Here is a 16,930-nt window from a genome sequence, read left to right as displayed (position 1 = left end):
GGCAGGTGTCTTGTCCCGCACACCAACTCATGCTCTAAAAAAATCACCCAGAAGGTAGCATTAGTGTTCAAAATGAAAAGGTCAACCACTCCCCTCAGATAAGCCTGAGTGGATAAATTATCCCGCATGAGAAACAAGGGAAGGTTCATCACACAGGCGTTGGGGCTGATGCACGGGGGGTTAGGATGGAAGGGGATGGCTGCCTGTAAAGGCACTCATCAAGTCTGATGCTTTCGAGTCTTGGTGGAAGAATACAGAAAGGTCAATCTCAGTTGGTTGCCGTGCAGTCAGGCTGTTTGCTGGAACAACCGCCACCAGCTGTGCTGGGCTGGAGCTGCCTTGTCACCTGCTGAACAGGAGGGAAAATGGGGGCTGGGGTGGCAATCTGATTCAAATCAGCTCTTGAAGTGAGAACAAAAAGACGGCAAATAATGCATTCATTTCGACCTGGGCTTTGAACATGCCTTGACTGTAATAGTCCCATTGCTACAGTCTTCACAGAGCCTTCTATAGGATTTAAGCCACTCTTTCAGGTGTAGCTCTTTGATTCACTGTGCGACTCTATTGGGTATTCAGCCGTGTGCTGGAACAGCTCCTCAGACTAATACTAATTAGCCTGTGGGATTATTTTTCCAAGTGATGTATTTCATCTGTCAAATAATTTCAGCGTAAGTGAACGGTGCATTTAGATAAAGTTAAAATGATTTTGCAAAATGACTTTGCAGTGGTCCCCAGTGTCTACAGTGTTTACTCAGAGGTGGAAGTTGCTCCACTTATGGAAAATGATTTGGGTGAATATTTGCAAACAGTGGCCTTTTTTCCCTTCCACTCTAATTAAACAATGCAAGTCTTATCAGGGACAGAGATATCCATAACGGCAACCTGGAGCGCCTGTGGCACTTAAAAGCCATAAACACAAGACAAATGTTCATCAGCTGCACGAGTGAGCCATAATTAATCATATGACTTAGTGGAAGAAACAGATTATTTCCCATGTATGAGAGTGCTGATGCTGACATAAGAATATAAATGAATGCATTCTAATTGTGAGAAATTCCTGTGTATCATGGTACAGCAGCAGATGAAATATACTGGCCTTATAAGAAGTGAAGAAAAAGAGGGAACTGTGATTGAAGAGGAGGCCAGTTGTTGGAAGTGCAACAGCAACATCCTGTGGCCATCAGAACACATAACACATGGATTCCCACCATGCATGGGGCATCAGAGTACAAGGATTTACGGCAAGTAGTGAGTTACAGAATTTTTATAGGGCATGCAGCAGCAGGGCAATGAGCCTAAACACCTCAAAGCTTTGTAAGAACTACTTGAAGACCAAAGAAGACCAAGGAGTCCTGAGTGTCATGGACTTCCCTTAAACAGTCTCCTGACGACAACCCATTTGAACATTTATTGGGGAACTTGACGACCGAGAAAGCCAAGCAATCTGTGACATCAAAATGAGCAAAAAGGGGTCAAGCAAGAGCGGGACATACCCCACTCAAACTGTTTGGCTGATATCAGCACTTGTAATGAAGGAAAGCAGTATTACATGAGAAACAAATGCAAAATTAGTAAAGGTATTTTGACAAGTAGCCTCAGATTTTTGGACCCCACTGTGCATTTGCATATTCTAAATAAGTAGACCTTGAGCTGTCTTTTTAAATTGATCTAGGTCTGAAGTCCAAAAGAAGATAGTCTGAAGGTTAGGGATCCACTGTCATTTTATTTTATCGTGGGAATAGAGCTCTACCAATTGACACTAGAATCCAATGTTGCCAGATTAATCTGATGCTTTCCATCTGAGTAATTGCTCAAAATCAACTACAATTGATTTTAAAAATGCCCAGTTATTATCTATAATAAAGAATATAGACGGTTTCATGAACTATAGCAACAGTATTGTGGTTTATCACATTCTTTCAATGTGACATAATGAAACAACAATTTAAGTGTTGACATATGTGCAAGCCTACAGATAGGATGCTAAGGCCTACAATGCAGCTCTAAAATGTTTGAAGGAGGGACGTCAGGGATATTTAGGTTTGTTGTGAAATTCGATATTCCAGGGTATAATTGGCCATTTTTGACTATTTTTGATCTTGCCATTATATTTCACCTTAAAAACTATTTACTTGGTGTCATTATTTTCAACACAACATCACATGTGACTACAGTTATTTTTTTTTTTTATTTTGACATACTAATAACCCATACAAAAAACATAAAATCCGAGTAGAAAAAGTTTCATTTTTTTACTGTGAAAACCACATATATGTTTAACAAACCATTTTTTATTACTTACAATGCATATGTGCATACATTTTAAAAATGTACAAAGTTATATGTAACTATTGACATTTAAATACAGGCAGTGCTCAGGTCTGCCTGAGCTCCTTCCAGCTGAATGAAGAGCTGCACTGCCTGCTCCACATTCAGCATCTCCTCATTGTTTTGACTCATTAAACCAAAAACTGACTTCACTACACACCAAACACACTACACCAAACACTGCATAACACACTAACTATACACTCCAAAAACGCTAAATGTCACAAATCTCTCATCTCTCAATATTGTTGTCTCTACACTGACCATCGTTGCCTGTCATTCATCCGCTTTTGTCCCTCCCACAACTTCCTGTTCCTCAACAACCAAACTTGCTGCTTGGAGTCCGGTTTTGGACCTGCCGGTGCATCCGTCGACTCGGGAGGAGGGCCGTGGGGGTAGCGGCTAGCAGCTAGCTACACACTGTTGTTGTCCTCGGGATCTCCTCAGACTGGAACAGACTCGGTCCGGACTCCTTTAGTCTCATTAATCACAGTCAGTTTAGATGCACAGAACAGAACAGGACCGAACCGCTGGCAAAATCCTGGTCCAGCTCGCGCAGCTGCAGGTATAAATCTGCTTGTTTCTAAAGGTGTGTCAAGGAAGTGAGCTCTGCAGTGATTGGCTCTGGTGCACACGTGACTGTGGTGGCTCCGGTGGACAATGCTCCTGGAATTTGTAAAGCATTTATGAAATAATTTATTAACCGTATCATTGCAGTCCAAACAAATGTGACTTGGCACAACTTTGAACCACCCAGCAGCCATGTTGAAACTCTCAGGTCAGTCTGATCCTGATCCACAGAGATATTTGAGGAACACACACACAGACAGACAGACAGACAGACAGACAGACAGACAGACAGACAGACAGACAGACAGACAGACAGACAGAGATTCCTTGCTTTTATAGAGAGATACATGCCAGCCAGCCCAAATCCTGTCCACACAACCTAGCCTGCACAGTGTAACCCAAAACTGACAAGTAGGACATGAAACTGCCCAATCAACACTGCAAGAATGTTAAATTGGATCAGTCTAAAGTTCTGCAGCAGCATTCTGTGTAATTGACTTGCTAGGTAAGAATACAGTGGTTTAAATGGGGTAATATAGATGCATACATTTTAATCTCCATCTAATACACAAGGGTCTGCAAATGTAAAAATAGGAATGAATCAAACATTTGACATGCTGGCCAAGATTCAATGTCTGACTTTCAATCACATAATTTTTGTGGTATGAATAATTAGTTATGAATCAACATATCAGTCATCAGAGACCTCTAGTCTCCTTACAATGTGAGTCATATGGGTGAATTATATGGTGGATCTGATGAGAACCAGGACACCAGTGACCTCAGTTTCCATCCTGGGACATAATGTGGACATTGTTGAACACTACAAATATATGGGGACGTACATCAACAATAACCTGGACTGGCCTAAGAACACTGAAGTCCTCTACAAGAAGGGACAGAGCTGCCTCTATTTTCTGAGGAGGCTCCGCTGCCGGACTATGCTGAGGATGTTTTATGAGTCTGTGGTGGCCAGTGCCTTTCTGTTTGCTGCTGTGTGCTGGGGCAGCAGACTGAGAGTAGCTGACAAACTCAACAAGCTGATCAGGAAGGCCAGTGACGCTGTAGAGGTGGACCTGGACACTGTGACAGCAGTGTCAGACAGGAGGATGCTGTCGAAGGTGCAGGCGATACTGCAGCATGGCTCTCACCCTCTCTATACCACTCTGGCCGAACAGAGGAGCACCTTCATCAAGAGACTGATTGCTCGTAAATGCACCACCACAGGAAGTCATTCCTGCCTGTAGCCATCAAACTTTACAACTCCTCCCTCTGATGATCAGACTTTTTATATAAAAAAACAAAAACAATGAACAATAAACAAAAGACAAAGCAAAACTGTAATTTAACAATACAACCATTTCTCTATACAGTGTAACCGACCGGAAACATCACAATTTGTAATCCCTGTTCATTCAGTGTCAGAATTTCCTGAGTGCATTGTACAGCACTAATGACAGCTATAATTTGTCCTCACATTGCACTCCATCCCCAGCTGGTAAAAGTCACTTTGGCTTGTTACTCAACATCATCACTTCCATCACATTGCTGCATGATGATGCCACATGGCTGCAGGGATGTCTCCTCTATACTCACTGAAGGTCCCCTGTCCAGAGGGAGAACATATCGTCAGGTCTGACTCTTCAAAGATTTTTGGCAGCTGACAAAGTAAACAAACATGCAAGTTCCTGTTGACCCAAACCATATGCTGGTGCAGGTAGTCCCAGAAAAACTGTCAGGTGAGAGTATTTTAATCACCTTTGAAATGAGCGATTAGAATAATTATTTCAGGGGAGAGGGATGGCTCCTGCTATTAACAACCCTCTGTTCAATATCACAACAAATTAGTTCATGCTCATTAGTATGAGTTGTGCTTGCCTAGTGGTTTGGAAAGCCTCCACTGGGAACTTGCTTTATTACTCCCAGTGAGTGGAGCATGTAATTAGCATTCATCAAGTGCTGTGTTTATATAACATCCCTCCCCACAAATGTAATTTTGACATTACATAAGTTTTACTTGCCTGATCAAGGAGGGTCCTGCTTGCGGAGCTGTTACATCAAAGGTCAGCCGGACTTTTCTCTAAACTCTCTAGAGTAAGGTTGACCGAGACAGTTCAAAGTATTTCATATAAAACTATGCGTCAAATTTTCACAAGTTCAGAATTCATGTAGCTTTTATCAGATGTGTAATGCCAGCTGACATTTGCAACAATTCAAGATGAGTCAGTAGCTCAGCCCTCTAAGGAAATCTACTGAAGTAAAATGTAAGAAAAAAAAAAAAAAAAAAAGAGTTCCCAGCATTGATTGGCGGAGAGTTGCTGAACAGAGTTTTACAAATTAGTGGAAAGAATAAACACAACAAATGGGATATAATCAACCGATGGCAAAGTATTCATAGCCTTCAATGAAACATTCAAAATGTTACTTGAATTAAAGCACTATATTATGAGCAAAATATTTTTAAAGTATGTCAGTATTTATTTTCATGTAGGCCTATTGCAGTATTGGACATGCATAAATATCTAAGTAGAATTTCAAGGGATTATTCACTTACATTGTTAAAGCAGCTACACTGAGCTTTCACCCCATCAGACAGTTTGCAGGGGCTTCACATTATCATATGAGGTTTAAAGAAATGAAGCCATCTAACCAACGATTCTTTTGATACTGTATTTAAATTATTCATGAATAAAATACTCTTTTCTTTTTCTCTAAATTTTTACCTTATACTTTAAATATGGCTACCTTTTCTTTCATAATATGTTACTTACAGCGGAAACATTTTCATACGAAACAAAATTTGTCACTCCTAATATTTAACAGGATGTAACATAGTTTAAATTAGCCCCTTCTGAAAAAGTAACATTACAGCGAGCCTTTCCCTTTCTAAAGGTTGGAATGTGCACCGCTGTTTAGTGTTCAGGGGACAGAATTGCAGTACGCACACACTTCCTGATGGAGCTGCTCCTGCGAAGAATAAAAATACACTCCTAGCAAGCTAGCTAGACGAGTTATGAAAAAGTTATGTCTGGCTGTCAAGAGGATATAGAAAGACTATTTTATAACATGGACGTTTTTCGTCGGATTTCTGTACATGAACTGTAGAAAATATCCCCATGTCCAGAGCGCCGGCACTGGTGGCAAGTCAACTACGAAGGGTTGGTTTGTTTAAGCTAACAAGTCCCGGTAGCTAGCGTTAGCATCAGGGCCAGCCAGCTAGCGCAAGCTGGCTAGCTAATACATTGTAGGCCTTGGATAGCTTGTTGTTATTTGCGATAGAGGCAAAGTAATGGTAAAATTGCGGTCAGCACCGAATTACGTTGTTGCTTTTAGCATGCAACCTAGATTGTCGTATAGTAAAGGCTAACTTTAAGCACTCTTAAATTTCACTGACAGGTTTTCTAGGACAGCTACAGTTGACTCTGCTACCTAGTTACGCTACGCGGTTAGCCAGCTGGTTGACTGCATCATACAAGCTGACAGAAGGCTAACGTTAAGCTGTTGTATCCTATTTGACAGCTCGTGACAGCTAACCATGGTCCAATTCTTTTAAGTTATTAAAGTATTTATTATGTTTCTATTAAATTGTGTTGTGTCATTATGATATTAGATGACAAGAAGTAAGTCTGCGCATCCCATTGCCTGAATTTGCTGTGATTTAACGATAATATTTATGTTTTTTTTTCTTTCTTTCTTTTCAGTAAGTTACTAGCTGACGTTGGCTAGTAATGTCTCTAACGTTACCATCCGCCGATATTCTAGAAACACCTCCTGGATATCCATTCGAAGAAATCAACTATGAGGATATTGAAGTTGAGGAGGTATGTGGACTTTGTTGTTGTGCTCTCCATGTCCTCAAATAATGCAATGTTAATGCCCTTCCTTAACGTTGATCACAGAAGGTGAAGAAGCATACATTTTGTTGATAACGTTCTTCTTATCTGTTTATTTCCAGGTGGTGGGGAGAGGAGCTTTTGGGGTTGTTTGCAAAGCTAAATGGAAAGGCAAAGATGTTGCAATCAAGACCATCGAGAGTGAATCAGAGAGGAAAGCCTTTATTGTTGAGGTATTTTTGGAACTGAGTTTTCCTCTCTACAACGTGATTCAGTTGAAACACTGTCAAGATGTAACATCACAATTTTGTTTCACTCAACATCAGTGCTATCAGTAGTAGCAGCACATAGTACATGTTGATGTGTTTGACAGTATGCATGTAGATGGAATTGTGCTTAATGTTTGTTCTTTGTGTCCAGCTCCGGCAGCTTTCACGTGTGAATCACCCCAACATTGTGAAGTTGTATGGCTCTTGCCATAGTCCAGTAAGTTAATTGCAAAGTTATTATATTTTATGCTCTCTCAACTATGTGGCCACAGTGATATTCCAGCTCACCAGTGAAGGGCCGTCCACACCTAGAGCAATAATAGTTTGAGTCCACACAACAACCATAATGCTTATCCCTTTAAGAGTGATTTCAGAATCAGAAATACTTTAATGTCCTGCAGACGGGGAAATTTGTTTGTCACAGCAGCGACATGATATTATAAAAACAGAAACACATTACAATAACAGGAAAAATAGCAAAAAATAAGCAATGAAATTAAAACGGGAAGAAATGGACATATATACATATTTAAATGATGTAGTGCAAATTTTTTTTTTTTTTTTTTTTTAAATTGTTTTTAAATGTAGATTTTAAATACAGATGATAAATATGGGTGCTAAGGAAGTTGACCAGACCTTGTGCAGACATACTGCACGGTGTAGGGTACAGTGTGAGGTCAATAGGCTATTGGGAGCAGTGCTGGTTGTAAAGTCTGACAGCAGCAGGAAGGAAGGATCTGCGATACCTCTTCTTCACACACTTGTGTATCAGTATATTGCTGAAGGAGCTGCCCAGTGCTGTGAGAGTGTCCTGCAGGGGGCGGGACTCCTGCACCAGCAGCAATGACAGCTTGTCCATCATCCTGCTCTCTCCCACCACCTGCACTGAGTCAAGAGGGCATCCCAGGATGGAGCTGGCCTTCTTGATAAGTTTATCAAGTCTCCTCCCGTCTGCTGCTGAGATGCTGCTGCACCAGCAGACTACTGCATAGAAAATGGCTGATGCCACCACAGAGTCATAGAAAGAGGCCAGGAGTGCCCCCTGCTCCCCAAAGGACCTGAGCTTCCTCAGCAGATACAGTCTGTTCTGTCCTTTCTTATATGTAGCTGCAGTGTGATCAGTCCAGTTCAGTTTATTGTTCAGGTGAACTCCCAGATACTTGTAAGATGTCACCATCACAATGTCTGTTCCCTGTGTGTAGGGTTGTTTGTGCCTGCGGAAATCCTCCACCAGCTCTTTGGTTTTCCCGGTGTTGAGCTGGAGGTGGTTCCTCTGGCACCATTTAATGATCAGCAGAGACACCGACAGTCAATCAAAATCATCTATATCTGAATTTACTGGTAGTCATGCTCACAAGTTCTTAAATGTTTATATAATATAACAGTGGGATGCAGACATTAAAAGAATGCACACAATGCCAAGCAGTCTTGGTTTTTCCTGACATCCTCTTTGACCAGTGCCAGGATAATTGATGTTGACACTGTCAAAAATATGAATACAATTGTAAAACCCTACCCTTCTGGGTTTATTTGTTTTTCAGTGCAATGGTAACAGGTCCTCAATATCCATTTGCCTAAGATTCTGACACAGCTCTAGTGTGCAGCTGTCACGTTTATCATTGTGGATGCTCACGTCATTATCCTTATAGTGATTGTTCTCGGTGTGGATGGCCCTTAATGGTTTGTCTTTATACCCGTTGAATCTGTGAGTCTCTGATGATTTTCTTTCTCTCTCAGGTCTGCCTTGTGATGGAGTATGCTGAAGGCGGTTCATTGTACAATGGTGAGTCTACATGTTCTACAAGAGAACAATAATGTTGTATTAGCGATGGCAGCATTTGTTCCACTTTGCTAGCAGTGAAATGAACACAGCCTCACACAGTCATGAGAAGCAGCCCTTTTCAGTTGACCCTCCCACTTTTTGCATGTTCAGTCACTTGTCAAAATTCTTGTATAAACTAAAACACTGCATCAATGCATTAAGTATCCAATGGATGTGGGAAATAGGCAACAATATGCATACCAAAATGTTTTTTTTTGTTTTTTAGAGGAACACTTATAATAGTGTTTTACAAAAATAGAAAAAGTCTTTGTCCCATAGGGATTTATCTCTAAGAAGATAACACTGGATCAGTACATTTATAGCCAAGCTGTTTGTAGTTAACAGCCACCACAGCTAACAGATAGATTTCCTGCCTTTTCTTTTGCCTACTATGCATGTAATGGATTTTACCAGGCATTCTGAATTTAAGGTATTGTGTCATCACTGCTGTTTCCCACTGTCCCTTTCACTGAGCTGAGCATAACTGAGCGGTGTAAGAAAGGCAAATAACAAAAGCACAGTTGAGAGAAACATACTAACAGGGGCCTGCAGAAATCTTGGGTTCACCAAAGTGGACAGGTTTGATAAAAAGAAGATCTCATGGAGTTCTTTCATTTTCTCTCCCACATGTGACAAACTGCAACAACTCCTGCGTCACACCACTTCTGAGGGAACACACTACATTCTGAGCTCTCTTGTGGTGGGCCTTTAAAATCATGATGCTACAGTGGTCAGGGCTCAGTAATCAATGACTGTCATGCTGATGGCATCGTCCATCAGCCCAACCCTAATCAGTAGGGATGTCCCGATCAGATTTTCTTATCCTGATCCTCGTCCTTTAATATTTAGTAAATACCGATACCAAGTCTCGATCCGATACTCCGATACCTTAACTAATATTTTCCTGGATAATACAGCTGCATTAAGAAAAGAAGACCTGCATTCAAGCTGTTCCTTAATAGTTTTTTTTTGTTGAAACAAAGTATATACTTTCATATGTCTCTTTCTTATTCTGCATATGCTATTGCAACAATGGCCGACCACCTTCCTTGTGTTAGCAGGTGAGTCTGTGGCGCTGCACTGTGACAGCAGACCCTCGTGTACAGCTAGCTTAAGTGTGTGCGTAAAATTACATGGACGCGTTGCTTGTCTATTTGACATGTGTTCAACATCTCCTCAATTGCCTGTGTTACATGATCTGCTCTATGAGACCCACAAAACTAGTGTGCATACCGGCACATTGTAACTGGAAAGTGGAGTCAGTGTAATGTAATGCAGAGATGGTAGGGCATAACAGGGATTCAAAAACTCCAGATGATGAAGAAAACCCTGATCCTCTACCACAGAGATGAGCTGGTTATCTAGAGCAATTAATCTAATTACCTTCTCTGTTACATTTTTGGCCATGTCACTGTCTCGAAGATAAATTCTCTGAATTTGCCTGTACTCTCGAGTGATCTTGTGTTCTTTGAGTGTTTGTTTTTTATATGCTCCATCAAATGAGTAGTATTACATGTTGTTATTGGACTGCTTTCGCTTTCTAATTTATTTCCACACTGCAGACATTTTATCAACAGGTTTGCCAGAGTAACATTACACACGCATCTGCGTTCTGCCACAAATTGTGCTCTGACTTGGGGGAAAAAAAATAAAAAATCGGGCTTGGATCCACGTTCAAAATTGCTGATTCCAATCAGTGGAAAAATGCCCATATCACCCCGATCCAGATCCTGCAGACTGGGACATCCCTACTAATCAGGATGAACTTTTTGTCTGTTTACAACCTGTCTGATTGCCTCTTTCTTGCCACCCTGGACTTTGATGAAGCAATGTCACTATATTCCCAGATATAAGGGTCACAAAAAATTCAAAGGAAGGCCTAAGTTGTAATAAACAGGAAATAGTTGTCCCAATGATATTGTTCATGTGTACAATTAGACACTCAAGCCTGAAATAATTATTGCAGGTAATTTTTACATTGTGATTCATACTGTTAAAAGATGTCATATTTGTTTTCCAAACACATCAGTGGTTGGAACAGCTTTCGTTCCCAAGAGGTTCATACTAGCAAGTTTTAGTTTTAGATGTAAATCCCACTGCTTGGGACTTTTTGCAGTTCTTCATACTTCACAATTATCATCCCATCCCTAGTTACTGGATCTCTATCAAAGTTACTCCTGGGAACTACCCTATGGTACTATTACTTTGATGTGATTCAGTTGAGTTGTGAATTCTGTTGTTGATCTGTATATTTTAGTTTTTTAAGTTTTTTCCTCCTGAAATTGATTAATTAGAGAAGCTCAAAGAGAAAGGTAAGCAACACTATGTTTAGTATGTGGGTGTGTATGTGTGTTTGACCAGTTTCTCTGGGGGTTTGCTGTCTGTGGTGCTGGTGGTTGTGACTGTGCTCTCTTGTCCACAGTGCTGCATGGTGCTGAACCCCTCCCCTATTACACTGCTTCCCATGCCATGAGCTGGTGTTTTCAGTGTTCCCAGGGTGTGGCCTATCTCCATGGCATGAAACCAAAGGCTCTCATTCACAGGGACCTCAAGCCACCCAAGTATGCACCTCCTCACCTCACTCTCTCTCGTTTACTGTGTCGCTGTCCCAATGAAGTGCCTTGTGGTTTCCTTTACATTTTTGAATGATTTATGTTATGTTGTTCAACAAATGCCTAACTTTGGTCAGGCTGTCTGATACTATGTGGAAGAAGTATGCACATTTTTTTTGAGCAAACTATGTGGTTTGCAAAAAGCTTGGTCAAAAATATGTAGTATGATTAAGATCTTTACATCCTAACATGTGAAGTTCTGCCACTTGGGGTCTCAATTAAAACAAAACAAGACGTTTGCTGAATGCTGCTCATTTACTCAGAGTCAGCCAGCTCTGGAGAAGAGAATCAGGTGCAGAGCCAGACCTTCTGGAGTCACAATGAAATCTGCTCTGAGGAGAGCTCTGAAATGACCTTTGAACATTCTGGATTAAAAAATGGATTCATCTTCACTGTTTATTAAGCCGATTGTAGCAGCGATCCTTGAGGATTTATCTGGCTTTAAACATTGTTGGAAATTATATGTTTTAAAAGAAAATGTAACACTTAAAAGGAGGGATCATACATGGCAAAAATTCAAAGCAAGTACTTTTTTTAGTGCATTAATGTACCAGAATTTGCACAAATTGGATGTAAAACATTTGTGTAAGTGTGAAAATGTTGAATGAGAACATGAATGAGAAAAACAACAATTGTTGAAACTAAAAGTGCTCCATTGATGGATTACTTGAAGTTCTTCATTTATACAACAAAGAAACGATAAATCATTGTTGTGACAATTCAATTATTTTGAAATCCTTTCTCATACAGTGTTCTTGTATCTGAATGATGCATGTGTTAAACACGCTGGACTCAAGATGTATCTCTGTATTCAAACCCTAAAGCTTAAACCACACACAGACACACCACCGCAGCCCTTTGCGTTTACTTAAAGCTGTGTTTTGTTATCAGTCTGAACACCCAGTAACACATCATTACTGAAGGATGTCCAGACCCTAGACATTGTTTCTCTCCTCTGGTGGAAAGAAAGTTCCTGGCAGGACTCTCTGGGAATGACCAGCTGGGCCGTTTCCTAGAGGACTGTTGTGGAGTCTCTAGGAATAACAAGGTTGTGCATTGTGACAAATTGTCAACTCTGGGTTATTGTTCAGGAATTAATTTCTATTGTAGTAGTTCTTCCCAGAGTTACTCCCCAATTTGTACTTGGACTTACATTTCCTGTGTGAGAGAACATAAATATGCTAATATATTTTGCAGTTTGCAGTACATAGATGAGTTGATGTTTAGTCATGTTAGAATATGTTTTTAGCTTTTATGTCTGGCATATCGCTTAGATTTCGAAGACGTATTTGTTATTTCAGTGGTTCCCACGCCCCTTCACCTGAGACTTCCCAACTTCCACATTTAAGGAATGAGCAAGATAGTTAATTATATTTCTGTTAACCAAAAGGAAGTTTATGTTTTCTTATGACCTGAACAGATATTTATTCTGAACAAAATCCATACAAACAAAGACAAACATTTTTCTGGACTTGTGAAAATCATCGAAATTAAACAATTTGAAGAGAAATAGAAGAGAAAATGTGCTCATAGGTCAAAAAGTTTGGAAAACACAGTGTTAGCTTATGCAATTATAGATTTGTTTATATGTTTTTGTTTTGTTTTTTTACTCAAACAAGCTCTGACTTATTTAAAGCTCAATGCAGTTCAGCCTCAGAAGGAGGTTATTTTTTGCTTTCTTTGTTTCAGTCTACTTCTAGTGGCAGGTGGCACTGTGTTGAAGATATGTGACTTTGGAACAGCATGCGACATTCAGACCCACATGACCAACAACAAAGGAAGTGCAGCATGGATGGCCCCAGAGGTATTTGAAGGCAAGTATGAGTGGCATTCCAAGTAGTTGAAGGGCTTTGGATACCTGCCCTGTCAGTTGTTTTTTTAACTCAAAAGTGTTCACATGTATCCAGTTACTGTATGACTTGTAGAAATAGACTCAGAATCACCTCAATCCAATGAAGCTGCCCACACCATTGTAAGTGCTTCCAACTTTGTTGTGTCACCTCTCACCTCAATGGCAGCTCAGTGTGCTCCAAGCAAGGAGGCATTAAGCCTTGATTCATCAGCAGCAGCCTTACTCTCCTGTTTTATTGGTGGTTGTCTCCCAAGCATAGTGAGAAGATGAATGGGGTGATGTTGGTGGCTTTATTTCCCCTGGGAAACAATGGTGTAGAAATTGTGTCGCATTCAGCTAGGATCCTAATGTATTTCTACATGATGCGACATGTTCTTGGCTAGGGGGGTAAGCAGGAAAGATGAATTAAGTCTGATTCATTATCTTGTTTTTGAAGGCAAATTACAAGACAGTGCAATTAAACAACTCACTTTTGCCCTCTCAGTGAACTCTTTACAACTAATTTGCATCAGTGTGAAATGCTATCAGGACGCCTCAGCGCAGCAACTTTAGAATTGGCGTGTGATGTGCACTTTATTCTGCAATAATAGGCCCAGTAATTAAGCAACACAGGAGCTGTTCCTTGGCAAAAATTGCTCCCTTATTTTCATCCTCCTCCCTTCTGAAAGCAGAGATGAGATAAAAGCTGTTATGCTTTCCCAGGCACATCCTCACTCTCATCTCAAATGTGCCACCGAGAATTACCTTAATCAGTCAGTCAGCGATGTCAAACGAGGCCTTTATTCCCTGTTTGAAAAGGTCCTAAGTGTTGCTGTGTGTTCTTCTGTTCTTCCAGGCAGCAATTACAGCGAGAAGTGTGATGTGTTCAGCTGGGGGATCATTCTCTGGGAGGTGATCACTCGCAGGAAGCCCTTTGATGAAATTGGAGGACCAGCTTTTCGCATTATGTGGGCTGTGCACAACGGTGAGTCACTGACATTGTGGATGGGGTGAGGGGGTGCAAAGACCACGTCCAGCTGTCAGCCACAGTGAGTCCTCAGACATGTCTGCCCTGCGAGGCCTGCTGGGAGAAAGTTAAGAGCCAGGCAGAGGAGAGCAGCTAAAAGGCATGTTCACCTGTGCTGCACTGCCTGCACTTTATTCTGATCTAGAGATGGATGGAGGTGAATACTAATGGGACACTAATAGTATCCGAGGACAAGTTTAATATTTTCACCGCTGAAACTGCCTGCCAGAGTCATTAAAGATTCTCACAGCAGGAGGCGGGGGATTTAGCATAAATTTGCAGTATTACTTTGCCTGTCATGTGTGATGCCAACACTTATTTCTTTCCTTTGATTCTGTGTGAGCAAGTACTTTATTGTTTTTTCATTTTTCTATATTATATTTAGGCACAAGACCCCCTTTAATCAAAAATCTGCCCAAGCCCATTGAGAGTCTGATGACTCGCTGCTGGTCTAAAGACCCCTCTCAGCGGCCTTCCATGGAGGAGATAGTGAAGATCATGACTCATCTAATGAAGGTAATTGTGATTTCATCAGGTTTACTGATTCATTTACTCCACTTTAATGAAAGCTTTTTAGAGAGGGTAAGCACTGCACAGAGAGCAGAACCAGAGTTTGTCTTCATGAAAATAGCCAGAAAGTGACTACAGTAGTTATGGTTGGTCATAACACCCTGCCCCTGGTCTAGATTTTTTTTTTTACAATACAAGTGAGCGGCACCAATTGGAACTGGACCAAAACTGGGGATGTAAAAAAAATCAATTGATTCTGATCTTCTACAGTCCAGAATCAATTCAGAAATGTCAAAAATCTTAATTAATTACGAAAGGAAAATGATGGAACTGAACTCTGAGGGTAGTGCATTAGCCAGCCAACTGAAAAAGTACTGAAAAATGCCCCTGAGAATCCGTTTTGTATCCAGAATAATTTTGAATTGAATCAGACACCCAAGAATCAAGTCATTAGATTTGGCAAAACTGAAATTGAAGTTGTTATATTGTAATCCCCCCATTTTTTCTTACACTATGTGCTTGTGCTTGAGTCAAAAAATGTGGATTTAGGGTTGCTTAAAATGACTACGAGGAACTTTTAAGTGTTTTTGAAAAAGTCTGGTGATTCCTCTGATGATTATGAATGACCTGTGACAGCAAAGGAGACCATCAGCGAACAGACTTTGATTATTATATAGTTATTAATGCCTGTGCTCGGGTCCAATCACACATATCACATGTAAATACATTACCCCATTGCGATCCATCTTGCGGTCTCTCTGTAACTCGCTTCCAAAACAAATGGCAGCAGCATGTGCTAGCAAAGATCTTTACTACAGATTGTCATGCTTTTGTCCAAAGGGACACTAGAATCAACAAAACCTTTAAGTTCCTCATAGTCACTATATCAAGGAGTGTATCATTAAAAACTAGAATGGCATTCAGTAGTGCACATGCCTCCTCCAAGCCCATTCCTCTTCATTCAAGCCTGATCACCACTGGTACCTATCCCCATTATGTTGGCTGTGTGTTGGTGGTAGATGCAAGAATCTACCCCTATTTGTTACCATGAAGGAGCTGAAAAAAGTTAACCATCCATGAAAACACGTTATTCTACTTGATCCACATCAGATTATACTCTTGTACTCACTCATATATACCAGCCACCCAAGTATGCCTTATTTTTACATCAAGAACCATAGTTTATTTCTGTTGGAAGTTAACAATTTTTCTTAAGTGCTCTATCTAAGAATGTAAATGGGTAAAAAATTCTTGGATCCGTCCCTTTCAGATACACAACATAAGTTAATGGGGTCTGTTCTGGCCGAGACCCATCCAAGTTTTGTGGAATTCTGTTTACTATGTCTTTGTGTAAACCTGCTGACAAACCAACCAACCAACAAACAAAGAGACACGAGTGAAAACATGGCAGAGGTAATGAAAACCTTAAGGTTTGTTAATACAATGCTGCTTACTCTCTTCTATCTTCTGTCTGGATTTTTTTCCAGTACTTCCCAGGGTCTGATGAACCCCTGCAATATCCATACCAGTATTCAGATGAGGGACAGAGCAACTCTGCAACAAGTACAGGTACCACAGTCATCCTCAAGCTCAACCAAAACTTCAAACCAGTATGGGAAAGCATGTTAAAGCGGTACATTAAATGCAAAGATGTCCAAGATCCAATATCTTGAAATAAAAGTAGTAGAGAAGGGTGCAAAAGGGAAATACATTATGTTTAACTAATTTATTTTAACCCTCTGACAGGGACAGACACATTGGTGTGTCCAAATCACATGACCAATTTAAGATGATGTAGCAGCAAGACGTGGCGAGGGACGGTGGCATTTTTTTGGTTGTTTTGTGTGTCAAAACATTGAGGCGCCTACTGAATGTGGTGCAGGCAGTGCAGCTCTTCTTTGAGCTGGAAAGAGCTTAGGGATACCTGAGCCAGAGGCATTGCCTGCATTTAAATATAGATCGTTATATACAACTTTGTAAATTTCAACAACGTGTACAAATTTAGCAAACAGCAATTTATATTTGTATTTGCAAGTTATAAAATTGATTTGTTAAACATGTTTATGGTTTTCATTGTAAAAAAAATCAATTTTGAGCTAGGAAGATTTTAGGATTTTATGTTTTGTGT

At 40.5% G+C, this 16,930-nt stretch overlaps 1 protein-coding gene across 3 annotated transcripts in view; it reads left to right on the top strand.

The window, feature by feature from the left end:
• Positions 1-5,852: 5,852 nt before the first annotated feature.
• The window catches only part of map3k7 (mitogen-activated protein kinase kinase kinase 7), a 28,904-nt gene continuing 17,826 nt past the window's right edge, over positions 5,853-16,930 (top strand). For 2 of the 3 annotated variants that reach the window (XM_037086110.1, XM_037086108.1), the window contains exons 1-10: positions 5,853-6,056; positions 6,600-6,719; positions 6,854-6,964; positions 7,152-7,217; positions 8,738-8,783; positions 11,245-11,383; positions 13,124-13,248; positions 14,122-14,250; positions 14,678-14,808; positions 16,290-16,371. In XM_037086110.1, the coding sequence (XP_036942005.1) occupies positions 6,627-6,719; positions 6,854-6,964; positions 7,152-7,217; positions 8,738-8,783; positions 11,245-11,383; positions 13,124-13,248; positions 14,122-14,250; positions 14,678-14,808; positions 16,290-16,371 (922 nt within the window). In that variant the 5' untranslated portion in view covers positions 5,853-6,056; positions 6,600-6,626. Of the gene's footprint in view, positions 6,057-6,390; positions 6,519-6,599; positions 6,720-6,853; positions 6,965-7,151; positions 7,218-8,737; positions 8,784-11,244; positions 11,384-13,123; positions 13,249-14,121; positions 14,251-14,677; positions 14,809-16,289; positions 16,372-16,930 lie in introns of those variants that run through there. The other variant, XM_037086109.1, reaches the window with a different exon arrangement.

This window comes from Acanthopagrus latus, chromosome 22 (assembly GCF_904848185.1).
Source record: "Acanthopagrus latus isolate v.2019 chromosome 22, fAcaLat1.1, whole genome shotgun sequence".
Taxonomy (NCBI): domain Eukaryota; kingdom Metazoa; phylum Chordata; class Actinopteri; order Spariformes; family Sparidae; genus Acanthopagrus; species Acanthopagrus latus.
The sequence above is the reverse complement of the archived record's forward strand: the minus strand, read 5'-3'. Positions and strand labels throughout refer to the sequence as shown.